The following is an 18,168-nucleotide window of genomic DNA, read 5'->3' as shown; positions in this document are numbered from 1 at the left end:
TTTTCGTGTTGCTCATTTCTCCAACTTAGTTGAGGTTCTAACTGGGTTCCTACTTCTTAGAGGCGCCATATTATCCTGGTTCCTGTCTGGGTTCTCATGGTTCCCTGTCTTCTTCATACTCACCGAAAAGAGTCAGTAAGGTTGTTGAGGACTCTAAATTATCCGTAAGTTTGAATGAGAGAATGAATGGTCAAGTGGCCCTACAAATATCTTATTGATCTGCAATTGGCCCAATGACTGACAGTTGACTTAACCATGCATATCACTCCAGCCCCCCTCCCCCCCTGCCCCAATGCAGGATGAGCAGTATAGATGATGACTGAAAGAATGAATGAATGAAAATACATCAGAAGTTAAAAGATTAGTCCACCCAAAAACAGCAAATAATCCAAACCGCGTCAGAGGCTCGGCCACGATTCGTCCTTTCATCCAATTTCTAGACAGGAAGTGTCCAACTGGTTTCCTTCGTCTTTAATTTTTCCGGAGGGGAAGTCTAATAATGGTCTGTCTCTGTCTGTTTGGCCGGGAAGGGGGATTTACTCCGGAAAAAAAAATAAAAAACTTCCTCAGACGGGAAATCGTCTGTTCTATTAAATATTAACTAGTGTAGTGGTATCATAAATGCAAGAAAGTGTCCAAAAAGTGGTGATTTTTTAAGAAAATTCTCATTGAACAAGGAACAAAGCAGGAGAAATGTTAATAACAAGCCACAGGAAACTTCTTTTTTTTTTAAAAGGGGGATCGGAGGGTGCGCTCCAACCATAGGGGGATCATTCTCCTCAGCCTCCTTGGTAAGGTTCATTTAAGCGATGCTGGAGAAGAGCGTCCGCAGGGTCGTTAAACCTCGGATCCAGGAGGAGCAGTGTGGTTTTCGTCCTGGTCGTGGAACCACAACCCTCAGCAGGGTCCTCGAGGGGGCATGGGAGTTTGCCCAACTAGTCTACATGTGTTTTGTGGATCTGGAGAAGGCATTCGACCGTGTTCCGTGGGCAATCCTGTGGGAGGTGCTCCGGAAGTATGGGGTACCAAACCCCATTATACGGGCTATTTGGTCCCTGTATGATCAGTGTCTGAGCCTGGCCGGCATTGTCGGTTGTAAGTCAGACCCATTTCCAGTGAGAGTTGGACTCCACCAGGGCTGCCTTTTGTCACTGAGTCTGTTCATAACTTTTATGGACATGGGATCTGGTTTAGTTCAAGGATCGAGTCTGCTTTTTGCAGAAGATGTGGTTCTGTTGGCCGGTACAATGGTGCCCACTCCGGGTCAGGGAAGAGGTCCTGCCCCAAGTGGAAGGGTTCAAGTATCTTGGGGTCTTGTCCACGAAGGAGGGAACAATGGCGCAGGAGATCGACAGGCGGATCGGTGCGGTGTCTGCAGTGATGTTGACTCTGTACTGGTCTGTCGTGGTCAAGAAGGAACTGAGCCAAAAGGTGAAGCTCTCAATTTACCAGTTGATCAACCTTCCCACCTTTACCTATGGTCACGAGCTGCGGGTAGTGACCAAAGAACGAATTCGCAGATACAAGCGGCCCGAAATGAGTTTTCTCCGCAGGGTGGCTGGACTGTCTCCCTTACAGACAGGGTGAGATGTTCAGTCATCCAGGAGGAGCTCAGAGTCGCTGCTCCTCCACATAGAGAGGAGCCAGATGGTGACCGAGGTGGCTCGGCATCTGGTCAGGATGCCTCCTGGGGGAGGTATTCTGGCTATGTCTATCTGGGAGGAGACCACAGGAAAGACCCAGGACACGCTGGAGATACTATGTCTCCAGGCTGGCCTGGAAACCCCTTTGGACCCACCAGAGGAGCTGGACCATGTGGCAGGGGAAGGTGGATGGATGGGAAAGTTCTTTACAGGTCAAATCTTGGATGACTGACAAGTCGATACAACAGAAATGAAGAAGTATGGAGGTCAAAGCAGATACCTTGGTTTTGACCTCCAGTCTGGTCCTTGTGGTCAAACGTGGTGGTGTCAGATGTTTGACAATATGGTTTGTTCAACCGGTGATCAACTCCCCCACTTCTCACCCCACCCACAGTCTTCCTCCAGGTCCAGCTGAGAGAGAAATACCTGCCCCTTTGTCAGGATGAAAACCAGCTTCCTGTTCCTGTCCGTCCTGGTCGTCCTCGCCGCCGCCAGACCCAAAGCAGGTCAATCTGCAGAAACACACACACACACACGTCAAATAACAGTTATATACAGCACCTAAACCAAAAGAAATGAACTTTTTCTGGCCTTTTTTGTATCAATCAAGCCAGTTTGTTTATTCGTGAAGTTTGTGTGTCTTCTCTCCGTTGTTGGATGAAAAATACTAAAAACAGATGACAAGACAGGAAGTCGTACAAAAGTGCTCCTGTAACCTTTTTACACCCAGACTCCAAAAACTTATCAAAACCATGAAAATATTCCTCGTACATTTTCACACATTGAAAGTTTAAAAGGATTTTACTCATCTTAATACGAGTGTGATTCTTCCAAAAATTCCGACTGGACAAGGTTCAACGTTGAGTTGATTTATCGGCCTAGACGACTGAGACAAGATTTTTTAAAGACGCAATAAAGAGAGGATTCTTTTTTCATTCATTTTTGTCATAGGTATACTTTGGTTAACATCCAGTATTTGTAGAAAAAACCATTAATCAAATGGTTCCCGTTAAGCTCATAAAGAGGCTGTGCAAACACTCAGGAGATGATGTTACACAGCGGGAGGGCGATTCACGTTTAAGGACTAAAACAGGTGTTCTACGGTGGTGGGGAAGGAGATGCGCACTCGTGATAAATAGGGCAAGGTTTTTTTTACCTCCCCCAAAACAGCAGCTTTGCTTATCAGCCTTAATCCACAAAGCTGTGATGCTGTGACTTATGAGATATGAAATATTTCAAAAGTGCTGGTATCATAACCCATCATAACTAATCTGCATCAAACCAATCCATCTACTTCATCATGTTGTGATTGGAGGTGGTCCTCACACCTTCATATTAGTCTGATAGTCAGGAAACAGAAAGAAAGAATGAAAAGCAATCTGAACCAGTGTCAGTAAACCCCCAAATCTCCCTTCTGCTTCTTGATAAATCAGCAGTATTCTACAAGGAATTTGAAAGAATTTCCCAAATGATTGACAAGAATTCCCCAGATATCTTGATATTCAGTCACAACACAGTAATTCAGTAACAAATAAGAGTAAAGTGTATGAAATATGAATCTAATATTCCTTTAAGTCATTTAAATGATAAACCCCGTATTTGCTTCTAGGTCCGGAGCAGAAATGTAAATCTGGCCCAGTGGACCTGGTCTTCCTCATTGACAGCTCGCGCAGCGTCCGTCCACACGAGTTCGAGACCATGAGGAAGTTCATGATCGACATCCTCAACACGCTGGACATCGGGATGGACACCACCAGAGTGGGCGTGGTCCAATACTCCAGCCAGGTGAATTTTCGTCCGTGACCCTTTCCGAGGATTTCTTTCGGCACGAAACCGGCCGTTTAAACCTTTTGTCTGCAGGTCAGAAGTGAGTTTGCCCTGAATGACCACGGCACCCTGGACGCCATGGTGAAGGGGATCAATGAGATCATCCCCCTCGCTCAGGGCACCATGACTGGCCTCGCCATCAGATACGTCATGGAGGAGGCGTTCACAGCCGACAAAGGAGATCGACCCAAGGTACACACCCAGCATCTTCTAGAATCTGGTTCTGTAAATCTGTGTTTTGTTTTGTTTAATTTGATCACTGCATGACTTCCAAAAAGGAAATGCCTCTCCTAGAAAATTAAATCACATGACTCATCACAAAGGCGATGGTGTGCTGATGGACAGTGAAGTCACCTCTTCCAAGTGACTCCCACCCATAGTCACACCCACTAGAATTGTTCGAGTAAGAAAGGAGGAGGAATAAATCTTTTTCTTCGTCTTCTCACCACAGTGAATCAACCTCCTCTATCTAACCTTGTTCTCTGTATCCTCTTCTCTCATACCAAACCAGGAGTAAATCTACTTCAATAAAAACAAATACAGATGCCACTTGAAACCTGTATTTGTTGTTGTCGTATGACTACTGCTCTGTTAATCAGTAACAAATGTGCTACCCAATTAAAGATTGATAGCAAATATAATGATATCATGAAACTGCTGGTTTCCAAAGCCCAAGGATTGTGTATTTCTGACTATGTTCCCCCCTCAGGTGCCCAACGTGGCGGTGATTGTGACAGACGGGCGTCCGCAGGACCGTGTGGCCGAGGTTGCCGCTGAGGCCCGCGAGAAAGGGATCGAGATCTACGCAGTGGGCGTGGCCAGAGCCGACATGACATCACTGAGGGCCATGGCATCGCCACCCTTCGAGGACCACGTGTTCCTGGTGGAGTCCTTTGACCTCATCCATCAGTTTGGACTTCAATTCCAGGACAAACTCTGTGGTGAGAAACATCTGTATCATATGACCTATAGGGAGATGAAACATTGTGTTTATTACACTGTAGTCATTTTGTATTACATCAGATTGAAGGAGGATATCGTTGTTCTGCGGTGCAGCGACGTTCTGAATTGTTACATATCAGCTCCTGACCTTAAAGTCTGGTTCTCGCCAGGAGCTGATCTGTGCTTGGAGTCGGACCACGGATGCGAGCACATCTGTGAGAGTTCTCCTGGCTCGTACCACTGTCTCTGTCTGCCCGGCTACACGCTCAACAGCGATGGAAAGACGTGCACAGGTATCAGAAAGATGTTCACACCGGAAGTAAATATCTCTGGAATGGCTTTCAGGCCTCCACGGCATGGGTCTCAAATTTGAAGGCGCCGTAGCAACCGAGCTTCTGTAGAGCCTTGCTGACATTACTTCTTGTTCCTTCACTACCCCTCAAACCCACGTGACCTTGATGTGACACGGCACGTCAAAGCTCTTGGTAATTGGTGATCTGGAGAAAGTCATCCTGATTGGCTGCTTTGTACCAATCAAAGTGGGTCACAGAAATTCAGTAAGGATTTCTACTGTCCTCTCACACCCATGATCCTTGCGCTGTTTCAGGGCTAAATGGCGCTAAACAAAAGCTAATCGGGATGACAGTCAGTGATTGGCAGGAATTGTGAAACACTGATGTGAACTCTGTGCAAGGGGGATGGTATGAAATAATGTGCATGTTTGTGTGCGTGGTGTGTGTTTCAGCCATCGACCTATGTGTGGATGGTAAACATGACTGCGCCCAGATCTGCGTCAGCTCTCCCGGCTCCTTCACCTGCGACTGTGGGAAGGGTTATAAACTGAACGACGACAAGAAGACCTGCGCAAGTTAGTCTGTCACACACATTTGCACTCGTGTGCAATCACATAAACACACAAACACATGCACACCCTGGACTGGGTGATATAGGTTTATTTTGATGTGTAGTGTTTTTTTACGCAGGCATGCCCGCCTTTACTAAGGAAAGATTTTTCTCCTGTTATTTTCTCAGATTTTTTTCAATTATTTTGGCTAACTTTTTTCCCAGATTAGACACATTAAACAGGAATCCTTCTGTTTCTTGGTCCATTTATGGACTGCTGATCCCTCCTGGTTTTTCAATGGAGATGAGCAAAGTGTTTCTCATTTTTTTTGGAGGGGAGCGGGTGTTCATGTGGCGATCGGCATGGATCCTGACCTCGACATTCTGCCGATCTGTCATTTCTCTGCTGCTTTTTGCTCCCCCACCCGCCACTCCACTCCCGCTGCCTCAGTAGAAACCTTTATCTGCGGACCCCTCAGGTTTTCCTTCCTGCCTCTACCGAGGAAAACAAAACCAATCCGCTGTATTGAAAGCCTTTCCTACGAATCCAATGGAATGAATCATTTTGGAAACACACAGCTTTGGTTAACAGTAGTCAAAAAAAATATGCTTTGTGGCAAAATAACATAGCAATATTTACACAGTGATACTGGATTAATTATCCTGTTAATTACCGCTGTAAAAATGTGTGGTTTGTCAAAAAATATGTGGTTAGACAACCGAGAGACTCAATCTCATGAGATAAACAGATGTTCTACTTTGGCGACATGATTCGCGGCTGAAAAATCCTTAGAAAGTGCAAATATTGGTTGAAATATTTGACATCATTACATCACACTGGTCATTTAAAATATAATTAAAAGGACATTTTACTCGCAGGCAGTGAAGTTGTGAGAATGAAATCTACACGTCAAAAAAAAAATCACAACAAATGTTTTATCAGGATTTTTCAGTGTCAGATTTATCAAATTGTTATTATATTTAAATGCTTGTGAAAACCTGCTGTCCTGAGATGGGAGTATTTTCAAGAGCCTGTGTATAATATTAGCAAAATATAATGCAACATTCTACATACATTTCCAAAGTTCACACTGATTCATTTCTAGTCGGCATGGCAAGCTCATTTTTGGGTTTTTCACGACATTTGTAACTCCTGTCTCCTTAAGCCCCACCTCCCTGGGACCAGCCTGCTAAGACTGGTGGCAATTAAGGCTGGATTACAAATGAATACTTTTTTGCTGTGTCTGCTTTTTCCAAATTTCCAGACATTTACTCTGTAAATAAAAAAAGCAAAACTATAAGACCCCCAAAAATGCCCAACACGGCATCTGATGATGTCACTGCTGCCGCTTTCCCCCCCCACAGTGATTGACTACTGTGCATTCGGGAACCACAGTTGTGATCACGTGTGCGTGAGCGTGCTGAATGGATATCACTGCAGCTGTAACGACGGCTACAAGCTGCTGGATGATGGCAAGGTCTGCCAAGGTGAGTCCACGATGAGGGGGAGGGGCTAAACACAGCTTTCTGGAAGTGGGTGGATCTAACAAATAATGCCAATTTTTTATGCCTTTTATATCTGAATTTTAAGCCATTTTTTGCAACAAAAATTCTTCTAAATTTCTCGCTTATTTTAGCAAATATTATTAACTGTTGCACATGAAAATTTGATATGAATAAATAAAAGTAAAATCAAGAAAGTTTGCAGAGTAAACAATGACTTGAAAAGGAAAAACAAATTTTACAAACGTTTTACTATTTTAATCTCTTGTATCGATGAAACGTGCAAACCAATAGCAGAAACAAAACTGATAAACATTTAACCGTTATTTCATCCCTAGATATTTTTTTTAAAAATGGGTTACTTTTTTTGGCCCATAAGACATCTGGAGGTACACAGGAAACTGCAGTAGCAGGTGCCAGTTTTTTAAGGTCATAAAACAGCCTTTTTTCCACTTGCACCAGCAGATTTTCAAAGTGAATGCACACAAACACAAAATACACACTGCAGCATCCTGCCTTTCAACTCAAGGTACAGCATCTGGTATATTATAGATATATTATTATGTCATTAATTGCTTGGTGCTCTCAGCCTGGTTTCCTGTAAACTCTGAACTCAGCAGGTCATTTAGAGGAGATGGTGGTTATAATCTGTCAAGAAATCTTCAAATTAACTTGTACTATATTAACCCTTGCATTCCTACAATTTATTAAGGTAAGTGAACCAATCATCCAATGAATTCAGATTTGTGCTTAAAACCTAAAAGCTGCAGCTGGATGTTTTTTTTCTTCATACAGAATAAACATGCGGAAAGGATGTACATTCCAAGAAAAAATTGTCTTTAACACATGGACACACATTTACCTTACTGTGTGTGTGTGTGTGTGCGTACTCTTGTTTGTGTTATTCAGCCATTGATCTGTGTGCCGAGGGGAAGCACGACTGCCAGCAAATCTGCCTGAGTGAGCCTGGCGTTTTCACCTGTGACTGCAACCAGGGGTACACACTCAATGAGGACAAGAAGACGTGCATGGGTGAGTCAGGATCTTGTGCACATGGCATGTGGCGTAGGGAGACTTCCATTATGTCTGTGATAAATATAACTACATTATTACTACAACAACTAATAATAATTAAAGTCTGTACGTCCGTGTGTGTTCAGCTATCGACCTGTGCGCCAAGGGGGAGCACGATTGTGAACAGATCTGCATCAGTTCTCCAGGCGCATTCACGTGCGACTGCAACAAGGGCTTCAAACTCAACAAGGACAAAAAGACATGCACGAGTCAGTGCGCAGGATTTTAGCCACTAAAAGCTAAAAATCCTAACTGTATCATGTTCAAATTTAGAACTTGCTGAATGTTAAGAGACAATCCCCTTGTCAAATCTGAATTTGAACTCCAGAAAGTTAAAGCTGCGTATGCATTTGTTTGTGTGTGTGTGTGTGTGTGTCTGTGCACTTGCCCATAGACATGGACTTGTGTAATTCCGTGGAACATGGCTGTGAACACCAGTGCGTCAGCACCCCAGGATCCTACTACTGTATTTGTCCCGAGGGTCAGCTGCTGCAGGAGGACGGGAAGAGCTGCGGCAGTGAGTCACATGACTTACAGCATCATCTTAATGCAATCAGCTGGAATTGACTTTTTTTTCCCCATGTTTTCTCTTCGATTGGGAAGGTTCACAAATACACTGCGGACAAATATCCCAAAATTACATATTCATACTCCTCATCAGAGTAGTTCCCTTTTGCTGAACACTCTGATACAGAGTCCTCATTCACAGCTATTCACAGATAAAATCTCAATTTAATCTCCTTTAAACTCATAGCTTTATATTTTCTCTTTTCCTATCAGGTCGCAGCAAATCTATTGATTAAATTCCTGCTTTTGACTACTTTGTAATTCACGACTCTCATTTCTCTCTCGTCTCGCTGCCAGCCTGCAAATCCGCCAACATCGATCTGGTGCTGCTGATTGATGGCTCAAAGAGCGTCCGTCCCCAGAACTTTGAGCTTGTCAAAAAGTTTGTCAACCAGGTGGGGGCGCTATTTCAGCATTTAAAAAGGACCTGTATTACAAAGAGACTATGATTTAGATTAGATTAGATTAGATTAGATTAGATTAGATTAGATTAGAAAAGTCAATTTTATTGTCATTACACATGTAATGATACTGAGTAACAAAATGCAGTTAGCATCTAATGAGAAGTACAAAAGCAGAAGTGCATTGGTACAGAATGTGCAGTATTTACACATAAAATGTAGTATTAAAGAATCTCTGCATTTTTCTTTTACAGCTAGTGCAAGTAAAGGTGGGTAAGAAATTAGCAGAATATGTACAGCTAGTCCGAGTGTGATGCATAATTGTTATGTGCAGATTATGTACAAATAACAGATACCAATACAGTGTACGGATGGATCTATAAATATACGGATGGCTTATACAGTACCTACAGAAGGGATGATAAAGAGATGTCATATGAACAATTATATGGACTATACAGATATAGGCTTGTGCCTGTATAAATAGTGTATATGTTATAACCAGTTATACAGCTATGAGAAATGCAGATTGCTACAGAGCTGAGAGGAGCGCGGTGAACAGTTGCTGCTGAGGATCAGAGGAAGGCGAAGATCATCTATGGACAGAGTTCAGTAGGGTGACCGCCGTGGAGAAGAAGCTATTCTTGAACCTGCTGGTTTTGGTCTGTAAGCTCCTGAATCGCCTCTTGGAGGGGAGGAGGTGGAAGAGTCTGTTAGCTGGATGAGAGGAGTCTCTGAGAATGCTGCGCACCTGGTGCTGGCTTCTCTTCTTGTAGACATCCTCTATTGCAGGAAGTTGAATGCCTGTGATGCATTGGGACGTTTTCACCACCCTCTGTTTTGCTTTGCGATCAGCGACAGAGCAATCTCAAAACAAACTGTCACACAGTTGGTCAGGATGCTCTGTATTGCACAGCGGTAGAAGTTACCCAGGATATCAGCAGAAAGATGGTTCTTTTTCAGAGTCCTCACAAAGAAGGGACACTGATGGGCCTTCTTAATCACGTTGGACGTATTAGTTGTCCAGGACAGGTTCTCAGAGATGTGGGTCCCCAGGAATTTGAAGCTGGAGACTCGTTCCACTTCTATGTTGTTGATGTGGAGGGTGTCTCCTTTCTCCAACCTGAATTCCACAATGATCTCTGGTTTTACTGATGTTGAGGAGTAGGTTGTTGTCTGCACACCATGCAGCTAGGTGTTTCACCTGTGTGTGAGAGAGTGAGTAGCTGGTGGACATCAGAGGGCTTGATCTTCATAGTTTTCTCCTTATTGTGCTTAATCGAAGCGAGCGTAGCAGTCATTCAGCTTGTTGAGGAAGCACATTTCCATGATAGTTGATGAGGTGTTGCTGCTCTTGTCACCTGTGATACCACATGTGTAGGAGTTGAGATGACGGTGTTCCTTCACCTTCAGCTTGTGCCTGGCCTTCTTGATGCACCTCTTCAGGTCTGCCTAGGATGTGCTGTGGGCCAGTGCATCCTTGGATCTGAATACTTTGTTTCCTACATCTTCTTTGGTCATCCTGTGGTAATATGTGGTAATATGTTTCTCTGTTGTGACACTGTCACTTGTGGTGTTGATATGTTCCACTACTGATTGGGTGTAAGATTCAACGTCCATCTGAGAGCCACAGGTAGCCTGAGAGGCAAACAGACTCCAGTCTGTGTCTTTAAATCTATGGTGGAGTACAGAATCTACCCCCGCTGGCCGTATCTTAATGGTCTTCACAGTTGGTTTCACATGGTTGGTGAGTACTTAGGGGTGAGATAGAAAGAGAGGTGATCAGGCTAACTCATGTGGGAGAGGGGTATTGCCTTGCAGGCTCCAGGGATGTTAGTGTAGACATGGTCAAGGGTTTTGTCCCCTCTGGTGTGGTGGGAGACAGGTTCCTGGAATTTAGGAAGTACTGTCCTTAGGTCAGAGTGGTTGAAGTCACCTGCTACAATAAATTCAGCCTCTGGTTGTGCAGTTTGGTGTTTGCTGATGGCTGTGTGTTCGGCCATAGCAAGCTTGGAGTAGGCATCCGGTGGTATATAAGCAGCTGTTATTATTGTGGATTATAACTCCCACAGATAGAATGGTCTACATTTAACCATGAGAAACTCCAGGTTAACTGAGCAGTGTTTACCAACAGTGACAGAGTTCGTGCACCAAGCCTTGTCGACGTAAATACACAAACCTCCGCCCCTTGTCTTGCCGGAGTCATTTGATCCCCTCAGAGAATGTGGCACCCGTTGAGTTCAATTGCAGTGTCGGGTATTCCGTCATTTAGCCATGTTTCAGCCATGTTACAGTCCATGATTCTTCTGTGGTTGGTAATCCGAAGCTCATCTATTTTCTTTGCTAAAAGACTGCACATTAGCAAGGAAAATGCTGGGAAGGGAGAGCCGGTGTGATGTTCGCTGTAGCTTGGATCTCTGTCCTCCACGCTTACCCCACCTTTGTTTATGGTCTCTGCGCCGCCTGTGAGTGCTTCCGCTCGGATTGATAGCCTTCGAAGCGCTGGGAGATCTTCTTAACTCGGGGATGAGATAAAGGTTTCAGATATAACTGTCAGACATAACTGGGTGTAGGGTGTTTGAGAGACCCAATTAGAACAGAAATAACACTGCTATTTTGCAAAGTCAGAAGAGATGCTGAGCTTCGCATTGTGCACAAGTCCCCATCATGGGGCAAATCATTGTTTGATTTCAGCAAAAAGTATTCAAATCATGCTATTAATCTTTGACCCTGCAGGTGGTGGACTCTCTGGATGTGTCAGCCCAGGGAACTAGAGTGGGTCTGGTGCAGTACTCCAGCCGTGTCAGGACAGAGTTTCCGCTCAACATGTACCACACCGCCGACGAGATCAAGGCTGCGGTCATGAAGGTATTTCTTTCTTGCTCAGTTGTTTACATTTCAGTCACTAGGAAGCACTGTTGGGTCATGGTATTGTCATTTTACAAGGTGCTCTTGGGATTGACTCCCTGCATCCTCATTTAACAACATGGATACTTATGAGAGGGGTGCTCTTATGCCAGCTGTGTAGTATGCTGCTTGATAATACTACTAGCATACTTTTTGTGAGTAGTAAGCTAACACAGACTCATACCTTGATAAATATCCCAGAAAAAAAGCTAAAAAAGTCAGTGTTAGCAACATGCCACAACACTACGTGACTTAGAACTTACAGCAGATGGCAGCAATACGGCACCGGGTCTGTAAACAACATTTTTACTTAGTTTTATAACTGCACCTACTTTTCCATTGGCCACAACACGCTCATCAGCAAGATGTAGTCAAAAAAATAGAAAAGTGGACATGGAGTGTAGGGTTTTCCAAGAAAAATGGACCACTTCTTATTTGTTCGTTGAGGTTAATAAGAAACCTGTATGCTTGGTGTGGATACGGTAAGTTTTGATGCCACTATGAGACTCGCCATGGCTAAAAATTCAACAAAATGCACGGAGAACTGCGCAGACAGAACTAAGGCACAATGCTGTTGAAATTACACTCACTTTTCTTCATGAATCTCAGGTTGTTCATCATGTATTCTTTAAAGGAGCAGTTCATTCCATATAAATATTTTTTATAATTCACCTGTTCTCCTTTACACTAAAACAAAGGAAAAATTTGGACTCAGTGTTACTTTTATGTAATTATGCTATGTCGTTACTGGTCCTCAACATCAAATTAGGCTGTATGGGGCTCCTATACCAAAATGAGTTTGACACCCCTGCTCTACAGGAAGTGAGAACTTTGCAAGGACAAACTGGCATCTTTCTGTTCTTGCCGCCCTTGCTTGGGAGTTCTCACAACTTTTCCTCTACACTTCATCTGGCTAGCGCTACATACTGTGCCACTGTGCCACCTTAAATTAAAAAATAAATAATTAAAAAAAGACTACTACACCACTCATATACAGTGACAAACAAGTGCATCTTCAGCTTTTCTTCAAAGGATCAACAGACTGGGCCTGCCTGACGTCAATGTTCCACAATGTTGGTGCATGACAAAAAGAGCGCCCAAACAGAACACTGTGAGGTATCTGAGATCCTTAAAATGTTCCCCAGTCTTTCCAATTATATATAATCTACTATACCTTTTGGCCTTTCTCTTCATGGGTCACCACAGCAAATCAACCTGTATCCTCCTCTCTTACATCAACTAACGTCATATCCTCTCTCACTACTGTCCATCACCACTGCAAACAAGAAGGGGCCCAGAGCTGATCCCTGATGAAGTCCCACCTCCATCTTGAACTTCTCTGTTACAGTCTCACAGCAAGCATACATGTTCTGCACCAGTCTAACATACTTTTCAGCCACTCCAGATTTCCTAGTAGAGTTGCTCTCCGCACCCTGTCGTATGCTTTTTCTAGGTCTAAAAAAGCGCAATGCAACTCACTCTGACCTTCTCTGTTCTTCTCTATTAGCATTCTCAAAGCTAATACGGCATCTGTAGTACTCTTTCAAGACATGAAGCCATACCGCTGTTAATAAATGCTGACTTCTGCTCAGTCTGTTTTCCTTTACTCTTTCCCATAACTTCAGTGCATGGCTCACTTAAATCAACTTTATCCCGCTATGATTACCGCAATTCTGCACATCCCCCTTACTCTTAAAAATCGGACTCATCACACTTCTTCTCCATTCCTCAGGCATCTTTTGTCACATTTTAAGATCCTGTTGAATAATCTAGCCAGAAACTCTACCGCTGCCTCTCCTAGACACGCCCAAACCCCCACAGGTAGATCATCAGGAACAACTCACTTTAAACTCTTCATTCCCCTCAATGCCTTTCTCACTTCACTTTTACTAATGTCTGCTACTTTGTGGTCTACACTAGTCACCACTTCAACCTTCCCCCTCTTTCATTTCCTCATTCATCAGCTCTTCAAAGTACTCTTTCCATCATCCCATCACTCTTCATCTGTCAATACATTCCCCTCTCTATTCTTTATCACCCGGACCTGCTGTACATCCTTTCCCTCTCTATCCCTCTGTTTTGCTAGCCTGTATAAATCATTCTCTCCCTCCTTACTGTCCAACCAAGCATACAAGTCATTGTACACCCTTTGCTTTGGCTTCGCTACCTCTATCTTTTCTTTTTGCCGTATCTCCCCGTATTACTGTCTGTTCTCTTCAGTCCCCTCAGTGCCCCACGTTTTCTTTGCTAACCGCTTTCTCTGTACATACTCCTTCACTTCCTCATTCCACTTTCCTTTCCGACGACATGTCAAGTACTCTCCCACTTGTCTCCTTGATCACATTAACTGTAGTTGTCCAGTCATCTGGAAGCTCTCCCTGACCACCGAGAGTATTTCTTAACTCCTCCCTGAAAACCATACAACACTCCTCCCTTTTCAGCTTCCACCACTTTGTCCTCTGCTCTGCCTTTGTCCTCTCTTACTTGTCAACAGAGTCATTCTACAAAACAACATACTATGTTGTCTGGCTAAACTCTCACTTACCACTACTTTGCAGCCACTGATCACCTTCAGATTACCTTGTACACGATGTGTTCAGGGTACATCGATACATCGATAACAAGATGTAGTCAACCTGTATGCTCCTATCTCTGCTCTTAGAAGTTACCCTACGCTCCTGTCTTTTCTGGAAAAAAGAATTCTCTACAGCCATTTCCATCCGTTCTGCAAAGTCGACCACCATCTGTCCCTCTGTATTCCTATCCTAGATACCTAACCTGCCCATTACTTCTTCATAACCTTTGTTGCCTGCACCAACATGTTCATTGAAGTCTGCAGCAATTACCACTCTTCCATCTCTGGGGATATTCTGCATCACTTCATCCAACTCATTCCTGTACTTCTCCGTCTTCTCTAACTGACATTGCACCTGCAGGGCATAGCCACTAACAACATTGAGTATCACACCTTCAATGTCCAGTTTCAGACTCATAAGTCTATCTGACATTCTTTTCGCCTCCAGAATTTTCCTAACACACTCTTCCTTCAAGATAACTCCTACTCCATTTCTCTTCCTGTCAGTAGCGTGATAGTAGAACTTAAAACCGGCCCCTAAGCGTCTAGCCTGACTACCTTTCCACCTGGTCTCCTGGACACACAGTATATCCACCTTCCTTCTCTTCATTATGTTCACCAACATGTCCCAATATTCAGAGTCCCTGCTCTTAGACTCTCAGCCTCTTGCCTTTCCTCTTCTCTCTCTGCTTCTGAACATGCCTTCCTCCCCTCCTTCTTCGACCCACAGTAGCCCAATTTCCTTTGGTACCCAGCAGGTTATTGGCACCAATTGGTGGTCATTGTTATTCGGGCCTTGACCGGTCCGGTATGAGATTCTTGGCTTCGATTTGCATATTTGATTTTGGCACAAGTTTTACGTCGGATGCCCTTCCTCGGATGCAACCCTCTGCATTTATGGGGGTTTGATGCTGGCTCAGAGAAAAACTGGTTTGTGCCCCCCAGAGGCTGCATTCCATCCAACAATATATGATGATCTTCAGTATCAAAAGCAGCAGTCAGGTCTAACAATAAGGCAGAGGAAGGGTAAGTCTATGGCTGGGAACACATCATACACCACCTTTATAATGGCTGTTCAGTGGACCGACTTGCCCTTGAAATCAGACTGAAGTGACTCAAGAGATTATGTTTTGCTAGATACTGAAGAAACTTGATTTGAGACTACTTTCACAAAAGCCTCTGACTAAAAGGCAAGGTTTGAGACAGGTGTATAGTGTCTTAACAATTCAGCATCCAAGCCCGGTTTCCTCAATAAGAAGAAAGTGATAAATGTAGAATACTCAAGTCATAAGGCCTTAATGTTGACCAACAACAGCTGTCAGAGAGACAAGTTCAAAATCATCAAAGCTATACCTGCCATGAAAGGACCTACTAACAGAATGCTGCACCTCACCACTGAAAGGTTCAGTGATCTTGGCCCTGACATCCTTAAGCTTATCATTCAAATACATTGAAAGGTCTTCCAGGCAGTGCTGTATGACACAAGAGAACATGTCTTATAGCATTCTAGAATTATGGTTATTATGAACAATCAAGGTAGAATACTATGCTACTTTTGCATGTGACACCATTGTCTTTCCTTGGTTTATTAAAAATCTCAAGCTTTGAGTGATGCCACTGACACTCGTGACTATTGTGAGAGATATACAAATTCCAGAAAAATTCCTTTGGTTTTGGATGAAACTTTGAAAAATATATTTACTTTCAAGTTGTACATTCCTGAGTATCTAGATTTATGGTTGCTGGATATCCCTTTACTTGTTTTTACTTTGCATTTTATGTCATGCCATTGCCAATGTCATATATTTGTTTTTATTCACAGTATGTAGTACTGTAGTATTTTCATTTGTTTTTTCTTTTATTTTACATTGAAACATTATACTTGACCAATGATTATTAAACCACATGGTCAAAAATAAGCTTCAAGAAAACCAGACGTATATGTCGTCCTGTAGTATGAATCCCTTTGACCTGGTGTCCCGGTCCTGGTCCAGGTTGAATACATGGAGAAAGGCACGATGACGGGCCTGGCCTTGAAACACATGATAGAGAACAGTTTCTCGGAAGCAGGGGGTGCTCGCCCTGCCAGCCAAAACATCCCCCGGATTGGCCTTGTCTTCACCGATGGCCGCTCCCAGGACGACATCACCGAATACGCCAAGAAGGCCAAGGAAGCTGGTAAGACTAAGACCTGAGCAGCGAGAGGGTGAGAGTCCATTCAGAAAAACTCAGGTTGTGGGCTGGACTGCTGTTGTACAAACACACTGAGAGTGTCAGGTCTTTAGTTTGTAAACACCGTTCAAGTGTTCTGCTTTCCCTCTTTAAATAAACCCTACCACAGAAGGTTATTTGCTCTCATGTGCCTATTTCAGTGACCAGCAACTGTAATCTAGATGGTGGTTCAAATAAACAGATATGTATATGATATAGCAAATAATTTTACAGCCGACTGATGATTTGATTTTACACAGGCATCACCATGTACGCTGTGGGAGTTGGGAAAGCCGTGGAAGATGAGCTTCGCGAGATCGCATCTGAGCCCGTGGAGAAACATTTCTATTACACTGCTGACTTCACCGCCATCAGTACGATTGCAGAGAACCTCAAACTCAATGTCTGCCCAGGTAGAGTACGCCACTCATGTCCCCGTTTCCATCGCATTTCAATTAACCGTAACTTTGATATAAAACCCTAACAACTGTGACGAATTATTTAGATTAATTCTTTGGCAATTTATGTAGAATAAAACTTTTAAATTCAGTGCTAATATACACAGCAAAGACAAGTACGGCAAGAAACAACTATACTACACAACTTTACTTTGTGTAACTTTTCACCAGTGTAACATCAGAATGAAAAAATGGGGATTTACTAGATTTAGATATTTTCAGATCATTTTAAAATATGTTATTTTTTGCTTTGTTTCGTTAATCAAGCCCCCTTCATCTTTCAATGCACTTACAGTATAGTTTACCTTTTTGTGTTCACTTTAAGCTACACTTAAAAAATAACAACAAAAACATAGACAGACAGACAGATGAACAAACTAAAGCATTGTGTTTAAGCCAGGGTCAACGCGATTGTTTATCCCCTCTATTCAAATAACCCATTTGATGTGAGTGTGCTCTGTCATCTGGCTCCATCCAGTGACAACAGAACAACATGACACATTCGATACTGACAGAAGGGAAATTCTACAGCTATTCTAAGGAACAATGATCTGTCCATGGAATTTATATTTAATCCATCATCCCAAAACCTTTCTGCACAAAATAAATTCCAAAATAAAAGCAAAAAGTGTCCATCTCTGTTGCAGAGGAGAGTCAGGGGGAGATTGAGGTGAAGGACCCCTGTACCTGTGAGAGTCTGGTTGACTTCCAGAGAGCTACCATGAACAGCCTGGAGCAGTTCACGCAAAAATATATCCTTTTGTGTCATTTTTTTTTCTAAGCAAGTATTCACAAAAGAATTTGCTACTTCTTCCTGTTGGTTGTCAGGAACCACAGCTGTAGAAGTGAGAGTAACATATATATTATGGCAAAGAAACAGATGGAAAACCTCGTTGGAGATGATACAAAACAAAACAAATGAAAAGGTAGGTAGAGTCTCGTAAATTTGGAATCCAGGATGGGAGGCGTCAGTCCTGTCCGCAGGTCTCAGGGGACCTGGAGGCCTGTAACTCATTGAAGCCTCAAGGTCCTGGGGGCCTGCAGGTCATGGAAGAAATTCTATGTTCTCAACAGCAGCAGGAAGATGTATCCTCTGTTTTTTTTTGTTTCGATCGACCTGTTTCTTTTAAATTTCAGCTTCAAAAAACATCAAACTGAATATGGAAATCTATTTTGAGATCCATATTTTTATTTAAATCTTGAATGACAGAAAAAGG

At 43.2% G+C, this 18,168-nt stretch overlaps 1 protein-coding gene across 2 annotated transcripts in view; it reads left to right on the top strand.

Annotated features, from left to right (window-relative positions):
• The window catches only part of matn4 (matrilin 4), a 29,898-nt gene that overhangs the window by 11,397 nt on the left and 333 nt on the right, over positions 1 to 18,168 (top strand). The window contains exons 2-16 of one of the 2 annotated variants that reach the window (XM_086150192.1): positions 2,038 to 2,149; positions 3,253 to 3,428; positions 3,504 to 3,662; positions 4,180 to 4,411; positions 4,583 to 4,705; positions 5,158 to 5,280; positions 6,621 to 6,743; positions 7,668 to 7,790; positions 7,919 to 8,041; positions 8,227 to 8,349; positions 8,697 to 8,794; positions 11,537 to 11,668; positions 16,277 to 16,460; positions 16,754 to 16,906; positions 17,599 to 17,703. In XM_086150192.1, the coding sequence (XP_086006318.1) occupies positions 2,086 to 2,149; positions 3,253 to 3,428; positions 3,504 to 3,662; positions 4,180 to 4,411; positions 4,583 to 4,705; positions 5,158 to 5,280; positions 6,621 to 6,743; positions 7,668 to 7,790; positions 7,919 to 8,041; positions 8,227 to 8,349; positions 8,697 to 8,794; positions 11,537 to 11,668; positions 16,277 to 16,460; positions 16,754 to 16,906; positions 17,599 to 17,703 (2,041 nt within the window). In that variant the 5' untranslated portion in view covers positions 2,038 to 2,085. The remainder of the gene's footprint in view (positions 1 to 2,037; positions 2,150 to 3,252; positions 3,429 to 3,503; positions 3,663 to 4,179; positions 4,412 to 4,582; positions 4,706 to 5,157; positions 5,281 to 6,620; positions 6,744 to 7,667; positions 7,791 to 7,918; positions 8,042 to 8,226; positions 8,350 to 8,696; positions 8,795 to 11,536; positions 11,669 to 16,276; positions 16,461 to 16,753; positions 16,907 to 17,598; positions 17,704 to 18,168) is intronic. The other variant, XM_086150193.1, reaches the window with a different exon arrangement.

This window comes from Fistularia commersonii, chromosome 7 (assembly GCF_037954325.1).
Source record: "Fistularia commersonii isolate RoL2024-O1a breed Wild chromosome 7, RoL_Fcom_v1.0, whole genome shotgun sequence".
Lineage (NCBI taxonomy): Eukaryota > Metazoa > Chordata > Actinopteri > Syngnathiformes > Fistulariidae > Fistularia > Fistularia commersonii.
The sequence above is the reverse complement of the archived record's forward strand: the minus strand, read 5'-3'. Positions and strand labels throughout refer to the sequence as shown.